This window comes from Pyrus communis, chromosome 7 (assembly GCF_963583255.1).
Source record: "Pyrus communis chromosome 7, drPyrComm1.1, whole genome shotgun sequence".
NCBI lineage: Eukaryota > Viridiplantae > Streptophyta > Magnoliopsida > Rosales > Rosaceae > Pyrus > Pyrus communis.
The window spans coordinates 28,695,761-28,718,367 of NC_084809.1; the positions used below are offsets into that span (position 1 = coordinate 28,695,761).

General features: G+C 38.6%; 2 protein-coding genes and 2 pseudogenes across 3 annotated transcripts; 2 read left to right on the forward strand and 2 right to left on the reverse strand.

Moving 5' to 3' along the window:
- The first annotated feature begins 4,555 nt into the window (after positions 1–4,555).
- On the forward strand, positions 4,556–6,512 carry LOC137740793 (protein S-acyltransferase 18-like; annotated as a pseudogene).
- A 139-nt stretch (positions 6,513–6,651) lies between these two features.
- On the reverse strand, positions 6,652–10,287 carry LOC137739636 (probable polygalacturonase). 2 transcript variants are annotated; one of them, XM_068479278.1, is made up of 6 exons: positions 10,015–10,287; positions 9,324–9,647; positions 8,439–8,559; positions 8,183–8,357; positions 7,957–8,027; positions 6,652–7,571 (listed from the first exon to the last, which is right to left on the reverse strand). In XM_068479278.1, the coding sequence occupies exons 1-6, from the start codon at positions 10,024–10,026 to the stop codon at positions 6,871–6,873; spliced, it is 1,404 nt and encodes a 467-aa protein (XP_068335379.1). In that variant the 5' UTR covers positions 10,027–10,287; the 3' UTR covers positions 6,652–6,870. The 2 variants fall into 2 exon arrangements, with proteins under 2 accessions (XP_068335379.1, XP_068335378.1); XM_068479277.1 differs by having other exon boundaries at positions 9,821–10,286.
- A 449-nt stretch (positions 10,288–10,736) lies between these two features.
- On the forward strand, positions 10,737–12,064 carry LOC137739907 (uncharacterized). Its single transcript, XM_068479654.1, has 5 exons — positions 10,737–10,915; positions 11,016–11,063; positions 11,159–11,219; positions 11,397–11,672; positions 11,760–12,064. Exons 1-5 carry the CDS (start codon positions 10,851–10,853, stop codon positions 11,889–11,891), a joined length of 582 nt encoding a protein of 193 aa, XP_068335755.1. The 5' UTR covers positions 10,737–10,850; the 3' UTR covers positions 11,892–12,064.
- Positions 12,065–12,209: 145 nt separating this feature from the next.
- On the reverse strand, positions 12,210–19,035 carry LOC137739908 (protein translocase subunit SecA, chloroplastic-like; annotated as a pseudogene).
- Between the last annotated feature and the right edge of the window lie 3,572 nt (positions 19,036–22,607).

Here is a 22,607-nt window from a genome sequence, read left to right on the forward strand (position 1 = left end):
TATTGACATGATTATACCTGAGCACTTGCATATCATTATGAGATTTCGGCATGGCATATTATTGAGCACATGGCATATATTTGAGTATGATTGGCATATACACTATACATATGTTTATTTCTGGGAAGTATACAGGTTTTACGGCGAGGGGTTAGAAGTACTTTTATAAATGGTTTTCGAAAGATTTGTTTTTGCCCACTCACGCTTTTGTTTTGCGCCCCTCCAGGTTCTAGTTGAGTAGCAGTTCTGGTGGTTTCCCTGAGGGCTTTTTCCGGCACGTCTGACAGACACCTATCATTGTAGGGTCACCTTCGGGTGTACTTTATCGTATCTTTTCTTTTGGACTGCTGTAGACTTGCTCTGAATTTGTGACTCACACGCTAGCACTTGTATTAGTACATTGTATGCTATTTAGTTTTTAATTATTCGTACTTCATATTACTACCTTATTAGCTTCCGCACGTGCACATGGCTACGTCACCTTCGTGTGATGGCCAGCACGCCCTGATCTCGGTCGGGGTGTGTCATGCTCACCGTTCGGTGTTGTACTCTCTGTATCTCATTGACCAAATAAAACATGAGAAATCATTCTCAAACAAAAACAACGGCTAAGATTCATGACAATATGTTATATGGCTTGTTTGGTATCGTATTAAAAGTTTTTCATAATTTCTCAAGAACATTTAAAATTCAAAAACTTGTTTAGTATGAGATTCCAAATTATTTTTAAATTTTAATAATTAAAAAAGAAAAAAGCAAAGAGAGAGCAGAGAGAGGAGAGAGATTTAGAGGGTAAGAGAGAGTAAGATAGGATAGAGATATAGAAAAATCAAGAGTGAGATGAGAGAGAAAAGTAGTGGGTTTAGGGTTTAAAAACTCTAAAATTCATTTTTTGTGTTATTCAAAAGTAGGTTAATTTTCAAGTTAGTTTTGAATTCAGTTTTTTTAAACAGATTAACCAAATATTTAAGTTGTAAAACTTAAAAAGTGTTTTTGAGTTTAAAAGTTAGATTTAAATAGAATACCAAATAGACCCTTAATTATCCTCGTTTTGGTAGGACTAGGACTAGAAAACTCACAAAATTTCTTCATGCCTTTTCCATTTATTTTATTTTATTTTATTTAAAAGAGGGAACAACTTGTGGCAAGTCACGGTTATTCACCTCTTTCGGAGGCTAGGAAGACTCATAGAGGCATTTCAGTCACCCCTTGGCCACAAGTCTGACTTCCACACCAACAGTGGGTTTTGAATCTGAGACCTCCAATTTTTAGTTTGAAGGAAGCCTCGCAATATGTCATTTACCACTTGATCACCAGCTCATGGTTTTGTGCCTTTTCCCTTTGGGTTTGGGGAAATTGTGTCATTTGTAACACTTGTGTGAGTGATTAAAGAAAGAATCCGAATCCAAATAGTTTATCTTATAAGAAAAATAAAATATCAAAATTTAATTAACCAAATAAATGTAAAGTGGGCCAAGCCTAATGAGTATTAGATGTATAATGGGTTCTATATGTAGAACATGTGTATTAGGTGGGCCTAAGATACTATCACGACCTTCGAGTAAGGGGTGGGCCTAGGCCAGGCCTGGCCCAAAATTGAAGGAATTAGATCGGACACGTTTGTAAATAAAACGGGATGGGACGGGGTTGGCCGAGGCGGGTTTTGAATTTTTCAAAATAGGATCCAGACCTAACCCGGCCCATTGAAACGAGCCGGTTCCTACCGGTCCAAATCTTCACTCACGCCTAAGTCTGGTCTTCATCTTCCAATTCGTTCCCTTCCTCAACGTCTTCGCCGGCGCCTTAAGCAAATCCTCCAATAACCCATTTGTTCATTAGACGATGCTCTCATTCAATTGTTTTTAGATCTAGCTGGTGACTCTCTTCGAATAGTGGGTCGATGAGTCCGACTTCTCAGCCAAATAGTGTTCTAGCATATCGTCTTCATCATCTTCCATTAACCATAAGACAAGATGGTTTCTTCATCAGATTGTGAACATAAAGCATTTCCTTCATAACAAAATTCAGTGATTTGATTGATTTTGGTCTCATCAACATAAGACTACATAGGCTATAAGGAAAGAGAATCACCCTCAAAATCATCAAAATCGAAGTCAATCTCGTCCTCATGTTTGTTCATACCAAGTCTTAGACGGTGTGGTAGGCCTATTATGTCTTCAATTCGTCCAATTCTTGGTGATGTCGAGCAACATGAACGCCATGTTAATTGCCCTAGACGGTCGAGTTAGTCTAGGGACATAGGATAATAGTTTTGGATAAAGAAATCTTGGCCGTCCAAACCATCATCAACGGCAACTTCTAGCTGCGTTAAAATGATGGGTCCTACCTTTTCAATAGCTTCTTTTGTTGTCTTATTATCTATAAGCATAAATGCGGTTGCTTTCTTGTTTCCGTTCTTTTTACCACGGCCAGTGGAACAAACTTGAAAGATTAACAGCACCGCAGCCTTCCAATATTGACATGGCGAGGGACACTATTGTAATTCTATTGCATGGAAGACGACTAGGCGGCCATCGGATGCTATTGTAATTCTGTTGCATGGAAGACGACTAGGCGGCCATCGGATGCACAAAAGCTTGAGAATTTCATCAGCCTACTCCCACTTTCTCTCTCAATTGAGTCCAGACATTTCAAGAATTCGACTTGTATCTGATAAACAATTTCGGGCCAGTTTTCTTTGGGAGACATCTTCAAAATCAAGTCTTGAACCAGATTGTGCTCTTGCAATTGAAAGTTTTGACAAATTCTTCCTTATGTTTCTTCAGCTTATGGGGTTTCAGATATTCGTCTACGAACATAATGGCATCTCCTTCAAACTCTACCTTCTCACCCATGTTTAAGAACTGAAGAATGTACTGCACGTAGGTGTCTGCGTTGTTCGTGGCGTGAGCCACATCATCCCACCACCCATTGTTGCCTGCATATTGGTATGTCTTGAGAAACTTCAAGATGTCTGACTTTCGGATAGCTGGTTCAAGATAGAATTCGAATACGGGTTCTGCTTCTGGTTCGACATCAGTAGCAGCAGGGTCCTCCCACGGCTGTGATCTTGAACGTTTCGGTCTCTTCTTTGGAGGCAGCTCCTCCTCCGCCATAGAGTTGTTGGGGACGGACTGAAGAAGGATCACTAATTTTCTTTTTTTTGGAGACACGATGAGGAACTACTCTCAGAAGTTGGGTTGATTGTTGTTGTTCTTGGTACCTATGCTATTCAGAGATATGGATATAGGGGAGGTAGGTACGAAGTTCTGCATCTGACCTCTCCCTCCCCTCCTCTTTAGGCAGACATTTCAAAGAAGAAAAATAAGAGCAAGTAAGGAAAATTTTGTGGTGCTACGAACTTAGGCAAGGGCAGACTGATCCACCATCCATTCCTCTTGTTGACCTGTTCTCATCTGGGGAGTTTTCCGAGGGTGAAATTCAACAGTACAAAGACGAGTGAGTGTATTTAATTATTCTTGTAATTTACGCCATTTGAAAGTTGTTTGGAACTTTGGTAGAAGTTTATCATTCACCACTAGTTCAAGCGGCAGTTCCGCTCATGGGCCAGAATGTAACCCAAATTTCTCTAGTACTAGAATTGAAAAGGACCTGTAGTTTGAGGGACGATTAGGATGATCTATTACAAGTGTTGCTAGAGTCGTAATCAATTTTCATTTAATTTTTTTTTTCTGATTTCGCTATAATGTTTCTGGGACTTTATTTGTATCAGGTATCAGGGGGCAGCGGATGTCTTGTCCAGTGTTTTTATGTATTATGTACACTGGTTGCTTCTCAATTAAATTTTTTTTTTTTTAATCTAAAACTATTTTAAGTTTAGACATGTGATTTGATTCATATGAGAACATTAAATGTCTTTTCTCTCCAACAGTGCATAATGTGTGAAAGAGGAAGTGACAGTGAGGATGAGCTGTTTGTTCACTGCCCTATTGCTTTTAGATTGTTATTGAGACCGTTCTTAGAGAAGTTGATTTGAGTTGGGTGATTGCAGCTGCATGTTGCTCTCTGTTCTCGTTTTCCTCCGCCCTCTCCTTCTCCCAAACTCTCAACGAAAAGATATCTCCGAGTGGGTATTGAAATTGTTGAAACAAGAACTTACAGACTTCTCCTTCTGCGTGTTCCTAATACTCAGGCATCCTTCTATGGTCCCTACTGTCAAAAAGATTCCAAATCCAATCGTCCTTTACTTTAGAGGGAAGTTTTATTTGGCCTCAACTATCTTATTTTAACTTCCAACTTCTCCAGTAAACTTCCAAATTTGCCCTTAAATAATTAAGAATAAGGAAAAGAAAAAAAAATATTAGTTAGTAGTACTAGTATTGTGTTTGGAGAAGGAGCAAGCGGCAAGACGATTAAGCAACTAGTCTAGTCCAAGTCTAGCCTAGTGTTGTCTGTGTTGTTCGAAATGAACAGCAGATGCCATGGCTGGTAACGCCCATTCCATCTCTGCAGTAACTCCGACTCACTTTGTTTCATTTGTTAACTGGTATTCAGTGATTGGTACCCTTTGATTTAATTTACGAACCAAATGTAAATGTGGGAATTGCAGATTGTTGGAATTGCAGTTTACAGTTCTCTTGTGGTGGTCTTCTACACATTCCTTGGATTTTTCCTCGGAAATAGAATCCTCGAAATCACAGTCCGTCTTTTCCTTTGTGGTACTTCACTCTACTCCACTCCTCTATCAATCCATATCAGCATATGACATCTCATATCCGAGTGAATTAATTTCCTTTGAAATTTGAAATGTCAATTTCAGGCTGTTTCGGTCATGTTTCTCCTCATAAGGTGCACAGCCACTGACCCAACTGACAGAACCAGCCTTAAGAAGAAGAACAAGAACAAACCTCAAGGTGGCAAAGGCCTTCCAAAGCTCAACTACGGCTTCCTTCTCGGGTAGATTGTACTGAGCTTCTTTAGGAGGGTGGAGAGGAAGATCCTCAGGACTTTTATAAGGAGAAGGTATCTCAATCCATGGAAGACCATCGCTCAGTTGGATCCTTTGCTCCCGTTTCCTTTTGTCCTCATAAAAGAAGAAGCTGTCTCTCCTAATTTAAGGGACGGCATCTCTTTCTGCGTGCTCTGCGACTTTGAGGTAAACAACGGATTAAATCCCCAATCCTAATCCGAGCTTAGATATCGCACTCTCATCATATAATTTGTATCTACACAAGTAATTGAAATTCTGTTTTGCAGGTGAAAAAACACGGCAAGCACTGCAGACCTGCAACCGTTGTGTTGATACCTTTGACCACTACTGCCGGGTGAGAAATTGTTACAACTCCTTTTCCTCTCATTCAATTTAGAAACTCAAGTATCAAGTATTTAGGATGTGTTATTCAAAACTGAAAATAAAATTCAATTGTTCTTCTCTTCCCTTAAACAACTGAAAATAAAATTCAATTGTTCTTCTCTTCCAGTGGTTAAACAACTGCATTGGAAAAAAAGAACTACACCACATTCATTCTCCTTATGATTTTCCTTTTGTTATTGGTAAGTTACATTAATTGACAGCTCCCTCATTAGTATCTCGATTTACATACAGCCTTCCCTAGTTTTGCATCTTCAGATTTCAGAAGGCATGCAAGTCTATTTGCAGCATGACTTATGGGATAAATTGCAATTCAAAGTTTCCGAACAACCAAAGGCTGTCCATAAGAACTGATAGCGATCCTCAGCCTTTTACCTCAACTAAGTAACAAGGCTTCCATGTCATCATTGACCCCTGGAGGCTGACGAAGAGTAAAGATAAAGCATCGATAGCAGCAGAGAAAGCCAGAGAACGGATTGTGAAACAGAAGCGGCCTACAGAAGAGGATTCATTGAAACCATTACTGTTAGAGACCAAATGTGGACCACTGATGATGAGCACAGATAAAGGCGCGACCACTACTGTAGGATCAGGCTTAACACTTCTCATATCCAGAGGGTGGATGCCAGGGTCACCCGGTGGAAAGTTTTCAAGCCCAAGAAGGTGGGTTCCTAGTTCACTGACTATGTTCTCTGGCATTGTGCCCTCACCAAAGCACAAGTACCGAAACAACTTTGACTTGAAATTCATGGAGATGTCGAGGAAGCTGGAGACCTACATATCAAGGCAGGTTCTATGTTCTGTTACATAGAAGGATGGGAGTGAGGCGTCCCCGAGATAGGGAGGATTGTGTTCAATAGAAATTGATTCTCAGCCCTTGAGAAAGCATCATTCGCCACCTGTGTGTGTACTCATGATATCTTATGTGGATTTTCTTGGAGATTAATGTGTATGCACGCTTAAAATTATTATACATCCCATTGCCATTGGATGTAATTCTTTTGAACACTACCCCCCATTGAATGCAACTTTAATTGAAATGAATTTCACTAAAATTTGGCTTCATCGCTGCGCTCTTGTGTGCGGGAAGCAACTGTCAACAGTTATTTTTCTTTTTATGCTAAAGTTACACTATATGCTTCATTGAAGTAAAAGAAAGCTAACTATAAATTAGAATGTTCATAAATCATTGCTGGAAGACTCCTATGATGTGAGTTTTCTGATGGTTTTCGACCCAGCAACATGAGACTTGTTTTGTTTTTTTTTTCTTCTTTCCGAATTTCTGCAGTGTGCACTGTATTACTTGAAAAGCAAAGAGAAGAAATAATAGTGCACTCAATTATTATTTGTTACTCTGCACATATTTACAAGAAATATAATTTCTCAGTACCATCTTCCAAGGCACAAACCACAAATTGGCAACTGCGCTTAACATCTAATGTCGGGCATTATTTTCTCCATCCGTGCAGTGGGATGATGTACTGGGAAATGGAAAGGATCAAATTTGCAACATTCATAGAAGGCAACTTTCATTAAATCTACCAAGATAGCCACCGAGCACCTCTGTTTTGATTACTGGAAGAAATCCATATGTCATCAGATAGAGAGTAACAATCTGAATAATGCCGTGGGGAGAGATTCTCCTTGAGAGGCGCACAAGGTTCTGGAGAAACTAGGTCGGAATATCCTTGAACAGAAGAGCATTTCCATGGAGATTTTGAGGTCACGTTAAGGGTAATATTAGATAGGCAAATGTTCAGAAAATTTTCACCTTCTAAACCCTCTAGGAGACCAGCAGTTTTGATATTCTCTCCTATGATATCTTTAAAAGTAATTCGCTCTACATTGGGGAGGGCATTTGGGTCGTAAAACTCATCTGGGTGTTCCCCATATTGACTGGTGAACCTTAAAGCTATGCCTACACCATCCAAGTTCATGTTTGATACATATATATTTCTCACATAACCACCCCTTCCTGGGGAGGTCTTTATCCTGATACCCGTTTTAGAACCAAAAAAGTGGAGGTCCTCTACATGAACTTCTGACACACCTCCTGACATCTCACTTCCAATTGCAATTCCAGCGCTTGTTTCAGTTTTACCGGTAATCCTGTGAATGATGATGTTTCTACTGGGTCGACCATATGAAATTCCATACTCATCCCAACCACTTTTGATGGAAATCAGATCATCACCAGTGCTAATATAACAGTCTTCAATGCACACATTATCTGAAGAATCTGGATGCATTATAATGGATGGGTAAGAACAAATTTGTTTGCTTGTAGTTTACAACTGCTAAATGAAGGTAGAATGAAGATTAAAGTTGATGCAGTTGGTCAGAAATGAAAGTGATATTATGTGCTTTTTTGACACTCAGACATTTTCAAGTGGGAGAATGAGGAAACGATGACAGATAATACGGTTTTCACGTGCAAAACTCTGATGTTTTCCATGCTCTAGAGTCTATACTGAGAAGTTAAACAAAACGCCCAATAGCCTTTTACAAGTACTTTTCAAGTTTTGATATTTATATGACAATCAACCATTAGTGATTCGCACTTCTAATTGCTTAAACTAAGAAAATGTTATCTTCATAATGAAAAGGAGATTCTGGTGATTCACCTGGATCAATCCCGTCTGTGTTTGGAGACTTGAGAGGAGCAAGGATTGTCAGATTCTGGATAGTTACATGGCTGTTCAATCAGAAAAATAGCCTCAACTCCTCACTCTAATTCATAGAATCTTTACCCTTTTCCATAGTATTCATATAATACTCAAAACACTTGAAATCTACCAAGCAAGGAAGAAAGATGATATTCAATCCTTGCGGATAAATCATAAAACTAACCTGCAATATACAGGGTGAATGGTCCAAAATGGTGAATTTAGGAAGGTCAAGTTTGAGATGACAACCCCAGTTGAGTTTATCAACTCCAACAAATGGGGCCTCGTATAATTCAGGGTTTTGCTATGGAACCAATCCCACCAGATGCTACCTTGGCCATCAATGGTACCATTATCACCTGCATGATAGAGCAGCAACATCTACAAATCAAACAAAGTGAATGTATACCAGAGACGATTCATCATCAAATACTACCAACCTGTTATGATAATGTCTGTCAAATTGCATCCATAGATGAGACTTCGATGTCTTCCTCCTGCCAACTCCCTTCCTCGACCGTATGATGGTAATGGTTCAACAATTGGCCAATCATCAGATTTCTGAAACATTACAGAAGAAGTTACTCAGTATTATGAGCTAAAGTATTTTTAATGGCCACAAGGTCAAAACAGATAGCAGTGCCCTATTGGAATTGGAGTTCAACTCTTATCTGGAAAGGAGACTGAAGATAATGTATACTTTTGGGACTAGCAATGAGCCAATAATGATCACAATAATTAAGCTATCCTGAATGCACAATACACTTGGCAATTTCTCACTAAGAACATTTCAGAATTCTGGCAATAAGCTTAGTATGGACACTAGTGATATATAGGATTGTGACATACGTTCTATTGGAAGATTACGTATGGTTGTAGCTGCCACCTTACCAAGTTGTTAGGGTTGTGGTTACCAACTTACCAAAAGATTTAAAAGTTATTTTTCCTTTCAATCACTCGTGGAGATATTAGGTATGGCTTAAAGTATGGAGAGGGTTGTAGTTGTTCATTTCTCCTACTTTCTTCCATATATGTATTCTTGTCCATTGTAAATCTTACACAAAGATCAATATACAACTTCTTTTATCAAAATTGACACGTTCCTACAATACAATATACTGAGGAGTCTGTTTTAGTTTAATTACAACAAATGAATCAAAAATGCGCCGAACCTGCTGACAAATGTACCGAGAGAGGGCTAGCATCAACCAATCAGGTTGCATTGTCTTTGTATGTGTGTGTGTGTGTGTATATATATTGCAAAATGCAAGCATATTCACAAATTTTTGTTGAACTGTTTGGAAAGAAGGTGAGCGGAAGATTACCGTTGATCCAAGAATGACAGCGTCCTTATCCAACCAGAGGGTTAGATGACTGATGAGACGGAAGCTTCCTGTCAACCAGCGGCCAGCAGGGACAAAAAGCTTGGCCCCACCCTTGCGTGTGAAAGAGTTGAGATAGAAGACGGCATTCTGAAAGGCTTTTGTGTTGAGAGTGACCCCATCTCCTACAGCGCCAAATTCAGTGATGGCGACACTGTGAGGTCGAATTTCCCCTGAGTTGGCCTGATTGCTGCACTGTGGGCTGCCTTTGACAGACGACGGAGCAGCAGCGCCAAGCAATGCAAGTAGCAGAAGCACGTCCACCACCTGAACACACGCAACTTTGACTTTGAGGTGAATCTCAATAAAGAGAGCATTTAGCATGCTAAGAATTGGTATAATTTGATGTTGAAGTGAGTCACAAAGGAACCAAAGGACGGAATTTGATGGTTTCTCTCAAACAAAATTATAGTTAATCAAACAAGACTTAAGGAACTGACAGTGACAGTGAGAGTGGAAGAAGAAGAAGAAGAAGATGTCGTCGTCCTCATCATAGCATAGCATATGAAGGAAGGAAGGAGATGATCCAAGCAGCTTCAGCTTCCCAGCCTTTCCTTTCCTTGTGACTTGTGAGCAGAAGAAGGAAGGAGATCACCACCCCCACCCAAAATTAAGAGTATAATAAGAAACTCACTGAAATCTCCATGGATATCTGCTCATCTGCTCAATTGCACTTTTCAATTCATGTCATCATGTGACATTGGATACCGACAAAAAGTGAGTATTGTAATTGTAGCTACCGATGGATGCCTTTTCTTTTCTTCCCCGTTTTGTCAATATTACTCTTTACTTGCTCCAAATCCAACTCTCCTTCCCTTTTACTTTGTAATTCCCTCAATTTTATTAGTTTTGGGTTTCTTTCTCCCTTTCTTCTGAAACAAGAGCCTTTGAGTCTTTTGACTTTGACCCTGAAAAACTTGCCAACCAAACCAATATCATATTTTCCGTTCATTTATTTTTTCCAACTCTCATATGAGTCATAACAAAATACATATAAACAAATAAGACGATACACAGTTTTCCATTTGTATCTTTTCCGTTTCGTTCGATGCACTTAAAAAATGACGTTACATACTCTTTTTCTTTTAACAAAGTTATTATGAAAGATGTTTTTAGAGTAACAAACAATTAATCGTTTCTTAAAATAAAGGAGAGTTTTCCCGGCCTCCGGAAAGAATGGATTACCGTCGCTTACCATCAATTGTCTCTTTAAATAAATTTAAATAAAAATAATAATAATAAATAAATAAATAAATAAATAAAAAGAGAGACATGACAACAAATTATTATTAGTAGCATCTTGGGCTTGGCTTCCGAGTCCACAAGCCTTTTTTTATCTGTTTCTGTAGGCCCAAAGCTTGGTGCTTCTATTAGGGCACCCACCCTTTCTTCCTTATTTCCGGTTTTGCTAAAACCTTAAGCAGCCTAGGCTGGTTGAGGTTTTTCGTCGAGCGGTCGGTGTGCGTAAACATGCCGCCCAGAAACAAAAACTCTCAAGGGCATTCCAAATCTGCCTTTCTCCCTCAAGGCCAAGAGTACGTGCCTCCTTTCTCCTTTGAGTATTTGATGCGTTTTGAGATCCAATTATTTTCGACAAATCGATTGTTAACAACTTAATCTCTGCTAAATATGTAGCTTGTATGAAGGGGAACGTCTCGATCGTCTTCTCCAGCAAATTCAGAGGTCAATAGCTTTAAACTTGTGTGAGACTTGTCATCATTAACGACAACATTTGTCTAATGCTTTTTTTTTTTTTTTTTTTTTTTTTTGTAACACAGAAGAATAGAGTCAGCAAGACTTGAGGATGGCAAGTCATTACCAGAAAAGATATGGTTCAAGGTTTGTGTATCTTCTGTTTGATAAGGTGTCTTTTTTCTTTCCATTATTTAATTGACGGGAAGGAGATTCGAAGTTGAGCTATCTTCCAACACTGCGACTGCGAGTAGAACTAGAAATAATATTACTTAGAACAAGTTTGATAATTCATAAAATTGAATAATTGTATTATGTTTGTAGAAACTATTCGCAATAGGGGTGAATGACGTGACTCGCGTGCTTGAACGTATGCTACCAACAGCAAGAGCAAGCAGCTTGGTAGGTAAAGCAGCATACATTGAGCTTCAGGCTGTTGTGATCGCATCTGATTGCAATCCACGATGGCTGTCAAAGCACCTGCCAAGCTTGGCTCTTTCAAGGAAGGTCCCAGTCATCTTTCTCAAAGATAACAAGGGAGCTTCATTGAGATTGGGTCAACTTTTCAAACTTAAAACAGCCATTGCCATGGGAGTTAAGGTAGCCCTTGTTCTACTTCCTTTAAAACGCATTCAGTGCTCCAACATAAGCCATTTCCTTTGAATTGTACGTTCTTCTGTTTTGCAGGCTAAAGGAAATGCCATCAATCTACTTTTTGAGGAGATCCTTAGTGGTAATACAATGCAACTCAGTGTCGGAAGTAAATGCCTCAACTCTTCTCAAATGCTTACCACAACACAAGGAAAAGTCCAGAGATGAGCCTCCTGTGTATATAGATGTTGAAGACAACAGATGCAGGTGCTGTTTCTGTTTGAGAGACTATATTGTATCCATGTATGCCTGATTATGCAGTTAACTTGTTATGATGAACCCAATGAAAGGAACAAAGATACAGTAATCTTGTAATTTCTATAAGGCTTTTTTATTCAAAATGGTCATTGAGATTTGCATAACACATCACTTTGGTCCTTGAGATTGTTCACCATCCATTATTTTGGTTATTCCGTTAAAAACTCCATTAAGTGTCCCGGAGCTCTTGGCCGAAAGTTTGGGCAATTTTCAAAGCTTTGTAACTCAATTGTTTCTTAACCAAATTCAACCCATAATATATCAAAATAAAGATAGGAAAGTGTAGAACAAGATTATTCCCATTTGGAAGCCCAATGGTTGCCGGAGATGGTCGGAAAATAGCCTGAAAGATAACTGGTCGGCTGAAAAACTATAAAACAAGCTGAAAATTAGGTAAATTTTTAAACATTCATAACTTTTTCAATACTCAACGAAATCAAGTGATTCGAAAATGAAAATCATACTTCTCGACAAGACGAAGAGAATGGTACCTTTCTCAAAGGCTAACTCGTTGTGATTTGGCCAAAAAACGACTCGAAAGTGGCTGTCTTGGTCGTCGAGTTAGCCATTTTCAAGCTATTTTCCGACCAAACCATGACGAGTTAGCCGTCGAGAAAGGTACCATTCTCTTGGTCTTGTCAAGAAATATGATTTTTGTTTTTTATATCACTCGATTTCGTTGAGTATTGAAGAAGTTATGAACGTTTAAAGTTTACTTAGTTTCCCACGAGTTTTCCAATTTTCCCGCACCTTTCAGGCTAGTTTCCAGCTATCTCCGGCAACTATTGGACTTCCAAATAGATATAATCTTGTTCTACACTTTCTTATGTTCATTTTGATATATTATGAGTCGAATTTGGTTAAAAATGATTGAGTTACGAAGCTTTGAAAATTGCTCAAACTTCCAACCAAGAGCTCCGGGACACTTAACGGAGTTTTTAGCAGAATGATCAAAATAATGGATAGTGGACAATCTCAGGGACCAAAATGATATGTTGGGTCATTATTACTCCTACCATTTGTGACAACTTTTCCCGAATTCTTATCCTCTCTTTGGTCGTCATCCTTCTTTACCATCACCGGCTGAAACTGCGAAATAATGACACCAAAAACAAAACCAGAATTGGAATACTAGGTATATTTGACAAACATGTTTCTTATGAAAAAGTTTTTAAGTGACAATTTGATGCACACCTGGTATATGGAATATATAACATTTCTTCTAATCTGTGCCATCATCTCCAAGAAAAGATTATACCCTTCAAGCTTGTATTCGATAAGTGGATCCCGCTGAGCATATCCACGTAAACTGACTGCTTGTTGAACAAACTTAAGTGCTTGTAAATGCTCCTTCCACAGGCGATCAATATTGCTCAAAACTAGGAACCCTTCAGCATCCTTCGTCAAGCCTGGTGCTTTGCTCTCAATAATATCCTGATACGTGCAGTTCAACAACATTGATAATCAAAATTTTATGCCTTCCAGAAAACTGATATCAAGCAAGTAGTAATCCAAAATAAAGTTCATACATGTTCTTAACAAAAGGCTTGCAGTTGCAGCAATCAACAGTTAGTATAAGTACTGGGTTTTCTAAGAGAGTTCAAAAACTCAGCTTCCTGTAACTTCATGGTAGGATTAGAAAGAAATGAAGACGCAACTTACTGTTGAAGTTTCTTGATGATCACAGAGAATGGAAGATGCAACTTACTGTTGAAGTTTCTTGATTAGCTTCTCATGATCCCAGCTTTCTTTTGAAGCATCTGACCCAATATTTGCCTATTCACCATACAAATTTTGATTTCATTTAACAGACCCAAGAATCAGATATAGATTGACTATGCAAGGCATCTATATAGGAACAAATTTATCAAAAAGAATTTTGTTTAGCACACGTACCTCCAAGACATCATCCATTGTTAGTTCAGCATATTCAATTAAAAGTGATTGGAGATTGTCAGATTCAAGGGCTCGTCTTCTTTCCGTATAGACACGGTCTCTCTGGCTGTTTAACACTTCATCAAACTCAAATAATTGCTTTCGAATATCAAAGAAATAATTTTCCACTTTCCTTTGAGCTTCGTCTAGTGCTTTGGTCAGCATCTTGGACTCAATTGGTAGGTCCTCAACTCTAAAAGCTCTCATTAAACCCTACAAGTTGGAATACCGATCATTCTTTAGCAGGCCTATAGAAGCATTAGCAATTAGATACCCAGAACCAAGGTGTAAACCTGAATACGGTCTCCACCAAATATATGAAAGATGTTATCTTCAAGACTTAAGAAGAACCGAGAGCTTCCAGGATCCCCCTGCCTTCCAGTTCGACCACGCAGCTATATAGATACAAATTACTGAAATCAATTTTGAGAAATACTCTTTGGCAGGAAATCTCCCATGCCAACGTTGAGAAAATAAGGAACTTAAACTAAAAAGAGGTTTAGTTAATTGAAGACACTATAACTAATCTTTCCAAGACTTGAACCTGATTATCGACTCGACGAGATTCATGGCGTTCTATCCCCACGACATGAAGCCCACCAGATGACACAACCTGCCAGAAATTAGAAATATAAGACATCAGCACTAAGAAAGTTGAGGAAAATCTATTTCGCCAAACAAAACTGACCTTCTTTCGTTCTTCCTCTGTGTAGACCTTATATTCTTTAACAATTTCTAGAAAGGCACTCCGTAGTTTGGCTATGACTTGGTCCTCAGCAGGGCCCTAACAAATGCAAAGATTTAATAGTCTATTATAGCAAGAATAAGCTTCAGCTAAGCGACAAAGATTCACCTTTTCACAGGAATAAGATAAACGCTCCTCTGCTTCAAGCTCATTTAATGACCTCTGACCCCACGTTTCAACAGCTAACTTTACAGCTTCCTCAGCCAACTTGGTCTTTTCATTGGATAGTTTGCATGGAAACAGGTTTTCATTAACCTGAAAAAATCATTTTGAGTTTCAAGATAATAAATTCATTGAACAGTGCGATTTTTTCATATCTGAACTTTTGTACCTGTAAGTGAAAACCAGTAACAGACGACCAAAAAGAAAAACATACCTTCCATGATTTCTTTGGGGGAAGCTTTTTCACTGACACATAACCACCTTCTGTTAGTTTAACAACTCTGCAAGAACACAAAAGGTAGTATGAAATGTATGCTTTAACCTTAGATAACTTACAGAAGAAAACACAAAACGGCCTGCAGATATTTAAAAATCAAACATTGTAAATGTCAGAATACAAATCCCCATGAAACACACCCACATAAAATCAGTGGAAATCGATTCTTCTTTCAATCCAAGTTATTCTAAATACTCTAAATATGTTTCCTAGGTGTTAAGTCCAAGTTTCGAACATGTTAAGCACTAGGATACAGACAGGATGGCAAAGGACGTAAATGTTTATAGAAAAAGAAAGTAAAAACAATAATCTTGAAGCTCGGATGATATCTTGGCATAAGCATCTCACGTAGCTTCAGCCTTGCCATGAATTCAGCATTCCCACCAAGGATAATGTCAGTTCCTCAACCTGCCATATTGGTCACAATAGTCACTGCCCCTAGACGACCATTTTGTGCTACAATTTCTGCTTCCCTCTCCACATTCTCTGGTTTTGCATTGAGAACCTTCCGGAAATCATAAATATAATAAATTTCCTCTCACAAAGCACATGGTGTTCTACAGTTTCTAAATAACATTATCCAAATTTAAAAGAAACAAAATAAAGTGAAGATTAACTTCACACCCAGTTGGTCTTCGACAAATTAATAGTACAAAATCTGTAAGTAATGAACTTAAATAATGACAGAGGAGACAACACCTCATGGGGAATTCCAACTTCTTGCAATTGCTCAGACAATGAGTCACTCTGCTCAACACTAGTTGTACCAACAAGTACAGGATGACCTGTCTTGTTCATCCTAGAAATCTCTACTACAACAGCTCGCCATTTTCCCTTAGTTGCCCTGAAAACTACATCAGATTCATCCTCAGAAAGAGATTAAAGATTTGATAAGAAACTTGATTGTACTAATTATAGTTAAAAAAAATATAAAAAAAAACTATCACCCTCTTATGCAAATCTACCTATATTTTTTATACATGGTAAGCAAATCTAATTACTGAACCACTTATATGCATATCTATAAAAAGATGGAAATACGAGTAAATATTAGTAGTACCATTTGTATAGTTTAGTAGTACTGTTTTATAATGGCAAGATAAAACAGTATAGGATACCTTTCTAACCATAGGCTTGTTTGTGGGAACAATTTTAACTTTAAGCTTGTATATACTTTCAAATTCTGTGCTTTCAGTTCCTGCAGTGCCAGTCATCCCGCAAAGTTTTGGGAACTGTAATAGGTAAATAAATAAGTTTAAGAGGATAAATTCCCATAAATGTGACACCTATTCAGATGAGAGATAGACTGCTCCAACCTGGAGAAAGAAATTTTGGTAGCCAATTGAAGCAAGTGTCACAATTTCGTTTTGAATGGGCAGACCTTTTGCTTCAACTGCTTGGGGAAGTCCGTCACTCCATCGCCTCCCCTAAATGATAAATAATAAGCCACTATAACCTGTCCCTTGAGAGATTAAGAAATACCCTAAGTTTTGCACCCATATTTTTCATACATCTAATTCTGTGATAGAGAAACACTTTCACCAGATTATCAACATGACTACTTTATTTTGCACACAAGATTGCAAATCATTCAGTTATAGGCTATGGCATCATCACAGGATAGTCAATATTGCAAAGTTGTTGAGAAAAGTCTACATGAAATATGTTCTGTCCGATGGTAAGTAAGAACTGACACACTGGTATATAATACTAGTAATAAACATAATCACCTGCATAACTCGACCTGTAAACTCGTCAACAATAAGAACCCCTTTTCCATGGATGATAAAGTTTACATCTCTAAGAAAGAGTTCTTTCGCTTTTATTGCATTCAGAACATAAGATGCCCACTGTTCTCACGGATCATACGGATCATATAGATCTTTTACACCAAGAATCTCGTCTGAATCTTCATAACCCTGTTCTGTGAGCAGAACTGTTTTCATCTTTTCATCCACCTGCAACAAAAACCTCAGTAAGAATATACTATAAGATCTGCTTTATCATTCATGGGTTCCGGAATTTATGAAAACCTCCAGATAGAGAAACTTCTGCATCAAATATACAAAGCAGTCTTACAGTGTAATATATTTCTCGCTCAAATACTGCACCAATCTTTGCAGCTTTATAATACCGATGGCTAGGCTATTCTGCAGGTCCAGATATAATGAGAGGTGTCCTTGCTTCATCAATAAGGATGGAATCAACCTCATCAATTACACAGTAATTGAAATTCCTCAAGACAAGCTCCTCCACACTCTGTACATGCCAAGAAATACATTCAGCCAAAATAATATAGTTAAATTATATCTTGAATGGATTGAAATTATACTCAACTAAATAAAATAATACAGAAATAGAAAATAAAACAAGAATTACTTTCCATAGCCAGATTATCTCTCAAGTAATCAAAACCAAGCTCAGTGTTGGTAACATATGTGATGTCACATAAATAATTCTCCCTTCTTTGCTCGCTTGTCATATTCTCTGCTCACAGTAACATCCAGTTGTTCGGTAACTCTTCCAATCTCAATTAGCAAGCAAACAATATGTAAAAACAATATCCAGCGACACTTTAAATTCAATATCCTTGCTAATAAACGTTTCAGTATACTTGCAAATAAACAATAAATCACCAAGAACTAAGCTCTAAAAAGGTTTTACATTATCTAATTTTGAAACATTAAGTGGCACAGCATTAAAATGAAGTAGACTGGTGGTGAATAAACTTGCAAATTGCAGGTAAAGTGAGGCATGAAGCACTTAGTACTTGCAGAAGCAGACGTACTCAATCGACCAATCTCCAAGTTCCTAGTAGTTAGTCTTGATCCGAAATACAAACCAATAGAAATGGAGATTGAAGGAAATGGAATGCAGGGTACGTATAAGAAGGAGACATACGTTGGATTAGGCCAACCTTCAATCCAAGGAAACGAGGAACCTGGCCAACCCACTCACAATCCCGCCCGGCCAGATAATCATTGACAGTAACAACATGAACTCCTTTTCCAATTAATGCATTCAAATATGTTGGTAAGATAGCAACAAGGGTTTTTCCTTCTCCAGTTCTCATTTCAGCTATTTCCCCCTTATGAAGAACATTGCCACCTAAATGATCAAAAAGTAAGATCCGATAAGTAAAGGCATAATACGCATATTTAAGCACCTAGCAGAAGTAAACAAAAGGCGTCCTGTTGAGACAATGGGTGATATAAGCAGAAATGTTCTTCCATTTGAGTATCTCAACCAATACCAACAATAATATAACAAATGAAATGTCACGCATACGTAGCAGGCGCCGAATTAAATGTTCATTCATTTATTTTGACAGGACGAAGTGACAAGATTCAGATAGATAGTATGTAAGGGAGTGGAGGACATCTACCTATGAGTTGGACATCAAAGGGACGAAGGCCTAAAACCCTCTTCGAAGCCTCCCTTACGACGGCAAATGCTTCCTGGAATGGGAGGGCTTCTTTAGTTATAATATTCTCTAACAAAATATATAACAGAAACTATAAAATGGAAACCAACAACTGAGAAACATCCTCGGACTGAGCAACAAGCACAATCCAGAACACAAAACCCATGTTTTAATTCCTACGTTAGAGAAAACCAAAATGTTAGAATTTATGAAAGAACATAATACTGACAGGTAAAAGGGAATCCAAAGACTCTCCCTGCTTGGCGCGTTCTTGAAAGAGGCGCGTCTTCTCCCTCAGCTCCGAATCGGAGAGAGTAGACATCTGAGCTTCCAAGCTTCCTGGTGGACTCACCAGTGTCGCTTCCTTCGAAAATCCAACCAAATAAACCTCCCAACGAAGCCACTGCTTGCATTCTTCGTCTTCTTCGGATCACCGTTCTCGATGTTTGGGGCATTTGGAAAGTTCTTCCGCTGAAAAAGGAGGAACCCAGCTGCCAGTTTTTGAGGATGAGGGTGTTGACATCAAAATTTCGGTGAAATAAATGTTGACCAATAATTAAAATTTCAACGATCACGTGTCACATAAATTTTACATGTAGCGTGTGACTCAACGAAAAATCGAAATAAATTGGAAAAGTCATCAAATAGGACACGTGTCAATACCTGGCAGAAATGATTTATTTCATCTGATTATTTAAATCCAAAAATCAAGTTTTGGAGATTGTAACCCCAAAATCATTAAACACAAAAATATATTTTGTACACGTATTCTTGTTTCTTGTTTCAGGAATTTTTCGTGTTTACAGAGGGTGTGGGAAGACTTGGAGCATAGAGGTGACAGTTGATGATGTTTCACCAGAGGAAGAGGCGCCATCGCCATTATTCCTTGAGGTTGTGAATTCGGGGAGGGATTCAAATGGTTTCAGTCTTTTTAGGGGAGCGGTAGGATTTTAATGGGTGTAGTAGGATTTTAAAGGATTTTAAATGATTTTAAAAGACTTTATAGTACTTACATTACATTGTGTGCTCCAACCCGAGGGATAGGCGCAGGAACAGAGCCAAAGAGCACGAGTGGTGAAGCCCATAGTGTGTTGGTGAGTGAGCCCGAGCAGGCCCGAGGGAGAGACTCGTGGAGAGTTGCCAGCCTGAGAGCCCAGAGTGGGTTTGATGCAAGGCTGACGTCGCCCTAACGTCAACCACATTTTGCTTCTGTTTTGCGTCAGCCGTTGGGGCCCGCATGCCTAGGCCTTCGTCAGTGACCGTTGGAGGCCATGTGGCGCCTCGGCGTCCGTTGGATCTCAACGATTATTTGTTTTAAACCGTTGGATTTCCAACGGTAATAATAATTTTAAAACCTTATTTATTTAAACCGTTGGATCTAAGATCAATGGTCCACGTTATTCATCTTTATAAATTTAAAAAAAAAAACAGTTTAAAAATCAGAAATCTTACCGTTGTGCCACATGGCACAATCTGGAGTGTTGGAATTTTTTTTAATCCAATGACAGAGATTAATTAAGTGAATAAATTTTTTTTAAAAATGTAAAAAATTAATAAAAATCCGAAAAAAAAATTTGAAAAATAAAAAAAAATGATTTACTTTTCTATAAATACCTTCTCATTATCTTCTACCTTACACCACAATTTCATATTTTCTCAACTACTTTCAACCACATTCCTATCTTTCTCTTAAAGTTTCAATCTAGTTTTTTTCCAACAAAATGACTACTGATGCAGGTATGAATTGCACTTATTGAAGATGTTGCGTTGTGTACTAACTAGGTTGAAGTTACTCATGATCCTCTTACGGGTAATGAGATGCAGTTTCGAGAAATGTGGAGTCTTATTCATACCAATTTTCTTGAGAAAATTGGTGGAAAAAGAACCAAAGAATCGATGTCCAGTCGTTGGAAATTACTTAGCCAATCGTTTAGTACATGGAGAGACGCCTTGGCACAAGCTAGTAGTAATCTTCGAAGTGGGAAAATTTAGTGGATTAGGTAACAATATATTATTTATTTGTTTGTACTATACCCAAATTTACATTATAATTATTTGTTTATATTATTTATTTGTTAGCTACTTTGATTCTACTTATTTGTTTGTATTATTTATTTGTTACCTACTTTTATTATAATTATTTGTTTGTATTATTTATTTGTTACCTACTTTCATTATAATAATTTGTTTGTATTATATATTTGCTACCTACTTTCATTATAATTATTTCTTCTCCCGCATTGCGTAGGAACTTCAAGCACAAGTTTGGTATAATGCCAAAACCAAAAGCAAAAACAAATCATTCAACTGGTGGGAATGTTGGAATATTGTCAAAGATTGTCCTAAATTCAAAGTTGTGTCTGTCGGTCCAGAAGTTTTCATGAACAGCACCCCTTTACTCTCTACACCCGATCATGGCTCGCATGTTCATGAAGATGACGCAGAAGAAGTGCCCGAAACGCCCCCCCTGAACAAGCATCGGGGTCGACCCGTTATCCAATTAGGCCTCAAGGTAAAAAGGCTTCAAAGAGAAAAGAGAGTGCTTCCAAGAATGATTATGCAAACTATATGGAAGAACTTGCTCACAAGGTGAATTGACTTTGGCGCGGGAAATGGCGAAATTTGAGGTTGATAAGGCTAGAGAGGAGGCAAAAGTTGTAGCTGTTGAGAGAGCATTTCAAGCTAATGAGAGAGAAAGAGAGCTACTTAGGCAAGAAAGGGAACAGGTTAGAGAAGAAAGAATAGCTCAACGAGATCGTGACATTATGAACACGCCTTTAGAAGGGAAGTTTCCAAATTATAAATATTTTTGGAAGTTGGAGAAAGCGGACGTAGTGTGACAGCCCGTTCCTAAAATTTTAAAACGTACGCGTGAAAAGATGATTTTGCCCCTAGTGTGATTTTTACGTTGTGTGGTTGTTTTGAGTTTGGTGTGGCTGGTTGTGGACCACACACACACTTTCCCATATTTTTCCCTCACCCTTTCCCCTATCCTTGCACCTGTCCCGTGCCATTTCCCTTCCCATTTTCATATCCCTTGTACGGACACACCCCAAAACCCTTGTAATCTTCACAGATCGAAGAAACAAAGTACATATCCATGCTCGTGAGGTCCGTAGGAGTTCAACCATACCCATTTCAGGTAAGGATACCTTCGTTTTCACGTCGAACTCGGGATACCCGATTTTTGGCACTGTTCATGCACACGTAAATTCTTATGTTTTTGGAAATTTCAAGCTTGTAGGAAGCTTGGTGAGGTCCTTAGGAGGCTCGGGGTGGTTCCTTTGAAGGTTTTGGACGTCGAAATCGCGAGTTTCGAGGTTGGTCGGAGTTGGGGGTATTTTCCCGGCGAGATTTCGTGGATTTTAGCACTTGAAAGTGGTATGATTTTGTTCCTCTCGTTGTAAGCTTCAATTTGGTACCAATTTTATGAAATTTGGTTGAAAAATGAAGAAGATAGGACGATTTGAAGTTTTTCCTGATTTTTTGGCGCCGGCGACGGCGCCGGAGCCTCGCCGGAGAAGACGACGGAATATTCCTAACGCCGTTGACGGAATCCGTTAAAGTTAACGGAATATTCCTGACGGCGTTAACTGACGCCGTCAGCGTGCCAGGCACGTGCCTGCGCGTGTGGCCGTGCCTTGGCCGGCGCGTAGGGGCACGTGCGGCGGTGAAAATTTTTTCTAAAAATATGGGGATGTTCCTGAGGTTGAGTAGATCACGTTGGTGTATTCATACACCCCATTTGAGCATTGTATGAGAAGTTATTTCTTAAGGTTGGTTATGTGCTTTAAAATTAACGTTTTTATAGTTGTTTCGCATATAGGTGATACCTATCCTGAGGACGAGCGTGGTCACTTGAGGCAAGGGGGTTACGACCCTTCCACATACCAGTGAGTGGGCTTTTGGTTTTCCGTATATACCTATATACTTATACTTTTCCTAGAAATTGATTTAGAACGTTTGTTCGTTTATATGCCATGCCTACAGTTTGCCGTTGTTTATGCATTGTTAATTGTGTGTGTGTGTATATATATATATATGTGTGTGTATGTTTGGTGCTGCGGACGCACAGGTAAGTGC

Excerpts from the sequence above, each read along its gene's own strand:
- LOC137739636 (XM_068479277.1), bottom strand. The coding sequence starts at position 9,874 with ATGATGAGGACGACGACATCTTCTTCTTCTTCTTCTTCCACTCTCACT. Across the intron at positions 9,648-9,820 it reads CTTCCACTCTCACTGTCACT|GTGGTGGACGTGCTTCTGCT; the intron begins GTCAGTTCCTTA and ends GCGTGTGTTCAG. Across the intron at positions 8,028-8,182 it reads ATTCACCCTGTATATTGCAG|CCATGTAACTATCCAGAATC; the intron begins GTTAGTTTTATG and ends CTGATTGAACAG.
- LOC137739907 (XM_068479654.1), top strand. The coding sequence starts at position 10,851 with ATGCCGCCCAGAAACAAAAACTCTCAAGGGCATTCCAAATCTGCCTTT. Across the intron at positions 10,916-11,015 it reads TTTCTCCCTCAAGGCCAAGA|CTTGTATGAAGGGGAACGTC; the intron begins GTACGTGCCTCC and ends CTAAATATGTAG. Across the intron at positions 11,064-11,158 it reads CTTCTCCAGCAAATTCAGAG|AAGAATAGAGTCAGCAAGAC; the intron begins GTCAATAGCTTT and ends TTTGTAACACAG.